A 6,602-nucleotide genomic window follows, 5' to 3' on the forward strand; every position below is an offset into this window, starting at 1 on the left:
GAATTAGTAAACACAGATTCTACTGAAAAATCTCAACCCTGCAACCCCACTCTCTCCCGATACACAACCCAAGCTCTCCCAGCCATACTGTATTATTCAAATCAGCAGCTGTAAACCCAAACACAGGAGAGCTGAATAAACTATGCCATGAGAGGAAAAGCTCTCATTTAAACCCACTTTTCTACAACAATGACAAAAGGAGAGGAGATTCAGATGGCTCCATGACTTAATTGGAAACATTCAAACTTTACTCCAACATGATCTAATCTTTTATGGGTAGACTGGGACAATAATGGATAATGTGATCATGACATTATCCATAATGAGTTCACATCAATTACTGTCTCACTTAGCAACAATAAAACAGTGTTGTTGTCACAACCCTTGGACGATCAAAACAAAGCCACGCCTCATTCATGGTGGCTAGTCCTCTAAGCGCTATAAAATTTAAGGCATAAAATCTTGTGTAACCCTTCCTATAAAGTGCCCAAGTTTCTCTAGTTATCATAGCCACAACACTGTCATCAGTGAAAAGTCAAGCCTTAAGACGCCACCTTGTGGTGGCTTCTCCTTGCATCTGTGTCCACGGAGGTAGACAAGTCAGAAAATCTGGAAGAATGGCACATCCTCATTGCCTAACTACAGAACCGATATAAATAACAGTTCATGACATGAACCTACTGTCATATAAAAATACATTATATATATATATTTTAAACATTTTTTAAAATGGAATACTTCCACCACAAATCAGCTTTATTTGGTCTCATCGTGTATGATACACATGTAATGCAATGCCACCGTCAACAGAAGCAGACCACAGTCTTCAAAACATTCTTATTGCTCTTATGATTATGTACATGGGGGATGATAAGTCATTGAAAGCTGTAGGCTAAACCAGGAAAAATACATTGGACCTTGTGTACAATTAAAGTAATCTTAGCTCCAGTAAAATACTGTTTACAAGGCTGTCCAAGGGAGGTTATAGAGTATTTTGAAGAGAGAACGATCCAAATAAAATGTTCCATTACTGACACTTCTGATATAAGCACTTTAACCAAACAAGACACAAAAGGGGAAAGGCTGTATCAAACGTAAACAATCGACATAAAACAGGGATAAAGGCATCTTTGTAGTGTCAGAATTGGTGGAGCTCGGTAAAAGCAATACACTGCAATCAAATGCAATTCATTAAAAAAAGTCCCAAAAAATGTATATGCATATTGAATAATTACAGGAAAACCATGTTAAAATATATGTGGAATCTCCACATACGAAAGCAAAAGAGAGAGTAAGCCTAAAAGTTGAACTTCAATGGCTTTTCAGATGGACGACCGAGAGTCCTCATGGTTCCACAACCTAATAGAAAAGTTCCAAAAGTGTCATTATTGATCTAGTCAGAGTTACCAGTGCTGCTGGTGTCTAGACTCTGGTCTACTTCCTGTGTGTGCAGGAGGTCTGGGTTTAAGTTGCGTGTTTCAGCGATGAGACGCTTGACCCCCACCATCCACTGACCGACCTCGTTAACATGGTCCACTATCAGAGCCCGGTGGATCTCATCAGCAGCGTCCCAGTTACAACTCTTCAACTCTGACAGGAGCATAAAGACAGGAGCATCAGAGATGTGGTTAGGTCATTTGAACATTTGTTTGTCTCATTTGAAACATGCAGAGAAAATCCCTGCTAGGGGGGAAGTGCAGGTTTTAACTAATTAAACAACAAAGAATATGACCTACATGATCAGTCTCTGTTGTATAAAATAAGTGGTTCATGTGAACCTCACAGCTAAAACATAAATAAATCAAAGAAAGCAATCCAATGTTATTTGTTGCCTAGACTTTACTGCAAATGACACTCAAGTCTTGAGAGAAAAAAAAAACAATACACTAATATTGCAGTTAGCCATGACAGCCTTTATAATAGAACACTTGTGACCACACACACACACACATCTAAACTTGCACTTGGGGGGAAAAAAACATCTTAAAGTAGAAATAGAATGCCTGTTTGTTTCATTCTACAGTGGGGCAAAAAAGTATTTAGTCAGCCACCAATTGTGCAAGTTCTCCCACTTAAAAAGATGAGGCCTGTAATTTTCATCATAGGTACACTTCAACTATGACAGACAAAATTAAAAGTCTCCAGATCTCAACCCCATAGAAAATCTTTGGAGGGAGTTGAAAGTCCGTGTTGCCTAGCAACAGCCCCAAAACATCACTGCTCTAGAGGAGATCTGCATGGAGGAATGGGCCAAAATACCAGCAACAGTGTGTGAAAACCTTGTGAAGACTTCCAGAAAACATTTGACCTCTGTCATTGCCAACAAAGGGTATATAACAAGTTATTGAGAAACTTTTGTTATTCACCAAATACTTATTTTCCACCATAATTTGCAAATAAATTCATAAAAAATCCTACAATGTGATTTTCTGGATTTTTTTCCCTCATTTTGTCTGTCATAGTTGAAGTGTACCTATGATGAAAATTACAGGCCTCTCATCTTTTTAAGTGGGAGAACTTGCACAATTGGTGGCTGACTAAATACTTTTTTGCCCCACTGTATTTTTGCTCTATTATAGTGGCCACTATAGTAGATATTGATCAAATACACACGGCTACATGTGTGCAAAAAAAAACATTTACAGAGTAAATAAAAATGTTATAATCCCCCCTAAAATCACACACATTGTCAAATTCAACCCAACAAAAACAATATATTTGGGCTACACTGCACATTATTACATTGTACACTTTCTGCAGAGAGTACACCTGGCATACCCCCGGAAAGTGTGTGGTGTTCCTTTCACCTCTATAGTGGCATCCTGTTTAAGCCAGGCCCAGCTACACTCGATCCCTGAATCCACTTGTTTAACAAGCAACGCCTCATTTTCACATAATTCTCTCATTCTGAAAATTAACCACATAACTAGAGGGAAAACATTAGTTCACAGATAGTAGCGAGTTCAATTTTCATACAGATTGCCAGGGTCCAGTAAGCAACTAACGCGTTATAACTTGAGGAAAGGCAAGGAGACTTATACCAGTTAATACTATAACGAATTGGTTCGGTTAGCGCATCTGACTTTATTAGCCAGCTAATTTTCACACCATAAACTCAATTATTTGATCAGTTAGCAAGTCGTCTTATTTTGCTCAACATTTCTCTGGCCAGCGAACGGAGAATTCGATCTAGCTAGCAAGATACTTAACCATGCTAATACTTGTTCCACCACACTTTCTCCTTCATTTCAAACTTTCCAAATGCCAGTTGTTTTTCGGTTACAGCTCATGAAGTACACGTCATCACCTTCACGCCCCCGTCTCCGTGGTTAGGCTTCTCATCTACCTCTTCGCTATCGTTCAGGGGACGTGTTGCTTTCTGTTATGTGAACGATGGGCTGAGCCTTGGACACAGTCAATATTGCTCCAAACACGCATTACCCCATTGCATACAGCCAGTAGTGATCCAACCCCCAAAAAAAAAAAACTTCTCATCGGATCTACACGAATCACGTAGGTCACTAGTTTGCATCCCTGATTTATTTATCATCCGTAGAAATATGACCTCATCTATCAAACTACACAAGTTCTCCTACCTTGCACCAGTCCATTCATTCTTCTCCTAACAGGAAGTGACAGCTTCCCAGACTTCCACATGTCCTCAAAGAGCTTCAGACGCTTCGCCACATCATTACACACCTGTTTCTGCAAGGGGCACAAGTAAAACATTCAGCAATTTGGTTAGCAAAGCAGTGAGTGTCATTTCAAAACAGTGCACTGCACCATGACAGAGTTAGATACAACATGCAATTTGTAAATGGTTTGTCAACTGTGGCTGGGAATTAGAGCTATAGAAATCATTCTTACTTTGACTGTGTGTCTACAAGCTGTCAGTGCCCAGTTGAGAAGAGTGACTACATCGTCTACATCTGGCTCATTTTCTGATTGGCTACTGGCAGAGTCTGTGTGCTCTACCACAGGGAAAGGTGGTGGAGGTGTGGCCATCATCATCACCCCACCAAGAGGAGGGGCTGCGACAGGACATGGACGAGGGGGCGTGTTCATACTACATGGAGGGGCCAGTGGGTTGGTAGGTGGAGTCATTGGAGCTGTTAGGGAAGGAACATCTCCTGGGACAGGACCTGTAGATAAATAGAACCAGGATGATTCATTATCTGCTCTGACAGTCTGGGGAAAGTACAGTCATCAGAAAGACAATCTCACAAACCCCTGAGTAAACATCAAAAGTACCAAGGTACTCAAAAGATCAAGGAATTTAAAACATGTTCAAGGCACAACGTCCAATTCTCTGCCAAAGCCTAGAACGTACAAGGGGATCCTGTGAGTTGAGGTGGAGGCACTCTCTTGTTGAGAGGGGTCCTCTTGGGTGCACCTTGTGCTGCTGTCTGCAAACCATAGGAAAACTGTGGAGGGTCATTCCAGCCCCGCTCCTGATTACCTTAACAAAGGTAGAGAGGGTTTTATTTTAAAAGACCTACCATTTACTAACTACTCGTTAGCAGCTAGCACACACACACACACACACACAGTTGAAGTCGGAAGTTTACATACACCTTAGCCAAATACGTTTAAACTCAGTTTCACAATTCCTGACATGTAAAAGCCTAAAAATTCCCTGTCTTAGGTCAGTTAAGATCACCACTTTATTTTAAGAATGTGAAATGTCAGAATAATAGTAGAGAAGGATTTATTTAAGCTTTTATTTATTTCATCACATTCCCAGTGGGTTAGAAGTGTATATACTCAATTAGTATTTGGTGCATTGCCTTTAAATTATTTAACTTGGGTCAAATGTTTTGGGTAGCCTTCCATAAGGTTCCCACAATAAGTTGGGTGAATTTTGGCCCATTCCTCCTGACAGAGCTGGTGTAACTGAGTCAGGTTTGTAGGCCTCCTTGCTCACGCACACTTTTTCAGTTCTGCCAACAAATTTTCTATAGGTTTGAGGTCAGGGCTTAGTGATGGCCACTCCCAATACCTTGACTTTGTTGTCCTCAAGCCATTTTGCCACAACTTTGGAAGTAGCTTGGGGTCATTCATTGTCCATTTGGAAGACCCATTTGCGACCAAGATTTAACTTCCTGACTGTCTTGAAATGTTGCTTCAATATATCCACATAATTTTCCTCCTCATGATGCCATCTATTTTGTGAAATGTACCAGTCCCTCCTGCAGCAATGCACCCCACAACATGTTGTTGCCACCCCGTGCTTCACGGTTGGGATGGTGTTCCTCGGCTTGCAAGCATCCCCCTTTTTCCTCCAAACATAACGATGGTCATTATGGCCAAACAGTTCTATTTTTGTTTAATCAGACATTTCTCCAAAAAGTACCATCTTTGTCCCCATGTGCAGTTGCAAACCATAGTCTGGCTTTTTTATGGCAGTTTTGGAGCAGTGGCTTTTTCCTTGAGGAGTGACCTTTCAGGTTATGTCGATATAGGACTAGTTTTACTGTGGATATAGATACTTTTGTACCTGTTTCCTCCAGCATCTTCACAAGGTCCTTTGCTGTTGTTCTGGGATTGATTTGCACTTTTCGCACCAAAGTACGTTAATCTCTAGGACAGAACGCGTCTCCTTCCTGAGCGGTATGACGACTGCGTGGTCCCATATGGTGTTTATACTTGTACAGATGAACGTGGTAGGTGCGGGAATTTGGAAATTTCTCCCAAGGATGAACCAGACTTGTGGAGGTCTACAATTTTTTTTCTGAGGTCTTGGCTGATTTCTTTTGATTTTCCCGTGACGTCAATTAAAGGGACACTGAGTTTGAAGGTAGGCCTTGAAATACATCCACAGGTACACCTCCAATTGACTCAAATCAAAAGCTTCTAAAGCCATGACATCATTTTCTGGAATTTTCCAAGCTGTTTAAAGGCACAGTCAACTTAGTGTATGTAAACTTCTGACCCACTGGAATTGTGATACAGTGAATTATAAGTGAAATAATCAGTCTGTAAACAATTGTTGGAAAAATTACCTGTGTCATCCACAAACTAGATATCCTAACAGACTTGCCAAAACTATAGTTTGTTAACAAGAAATTTGCGGAGTGGTTGAAAAACGAGTTTTAATGACTCCAACCTAAGTGCATGTAAACTTCCAACTTGAGATGAACATGACGGTACTGACAGGCCAACAAAACTGATTATGTTTATAATCATGATCAAACTCGTGTGATGGTACCTGTAGTCACGCTCAAATTAGATGGGGAAATAACTCAAGTGAAGAGGTTGTATAAAGTCTAAGCAAACGCATCTTCAATATGTTTTGACAACTTTGTTAGCAAGAGAGCAATGTAGTTTGATAGTTACTGCTAGCTAGCTTGTCTTCAAAGTAGCTTGCATTATCACCCTAGCACAGGTGCAGTAGACTGATGTCTATCGTCAGCGAACTTTTCTCGCTAAATAAACAAAGTAGAACTATTAAATTGGACAGAACATACCTGGTTTGATGTAAAGGTCCTTCGCCTCCATGGCTTATTTTCTTCTTACATATACAACAAATCAACTTGTTTTCCGGGACACGTGGACAGGATGTTGAACATTGACATTACGCATGTCCGGTTGGTTAATAGAAT

The 6,602-nt window shown here is 40.4% G+C and overlaps 1 protein-coding gene across 2 annotated transcripts; it reads right to left on the bottom strand.

The window, feature by feature from the left end:
- Window positions 1–226: 226 nt before the first annotated feature.
- On the bottom strand, window positions 227–6,581 carry LOC112229038 (steroid receptor RNA activator 1). Of its 2 annotated transcripts, XM_024394919.2 has the most exons (5): window positions 6,468–6,581; window positions 4,331–4,459; window positions 3,868–4,142; window positions 3,597–3,705; window positions 227–1,590 (listed from the first exon to the last, which is right to left on the bottom strand). In XM_024394919.2, the coding sequence occupies exons 1-5, from the start codon at window positions 6,496–6,498 to the stop codon at window positions 1,394–1,396; spliced, it is 741 nt and encodes a 246-aa protein (XP_024250687.1). In that variant the 5' UTR covers window positions 6,499–6,581; the 3' UTR covers window positions 227–1,393. The 2 variants fall into 2 exon arrangements, with proteins under 2 accessions (XP_024250687.1, XP_024250688.1); XM_024394920.2 differs by lacking the exon at window positions 4,331–4,459 and having other exon boundaries at window positions 6,468–6,565.
- Window positions 6,582–6,602: the final 21 nt, after the last annotated feature.

The sequence above is a fragment of the Oncorhynchus tshawytscha genome, linkage group LG30, assembly GCF_018296145.1.
Source record: "Oncorhynchus tshawytscha isolate Ot180627B linkage group LG30, Otsh_v2.0, whole genome shotgun sequence".
Classification (NCBI taxonomy): domain Eukaryota; kingdom Metazoa; phylum Chordata; class Actinopteri; order Salmoniformes; family Salmonidae; genus Oncorhynchus; species Oncorhynchus tshawytscha.

Excerpts from the sequence above, each read along its gene's own strand:
- LOC112229038 (XM_024394919.2), bottom strand. The coding sequence starts at position 6,498 with ATGGAGGCGAAGGACCTTTACATCAAACCAG. Across the intron at positions 4,143-4,330 it reads TCAACTCACAGGATCCCCTT|GTCCTGTCCCAGGAGATGTT; the intron begins GTACGTTCTAGG and ends ATTTATCTACAG. Across the intron at positions 3,706-3,867 it reads CTTGTAGACACACAGTCAAA|AAACAGGTGTGTAATGATGT; the intron begins GTAAGAATGATT and ends TGCCCCTTGCAG.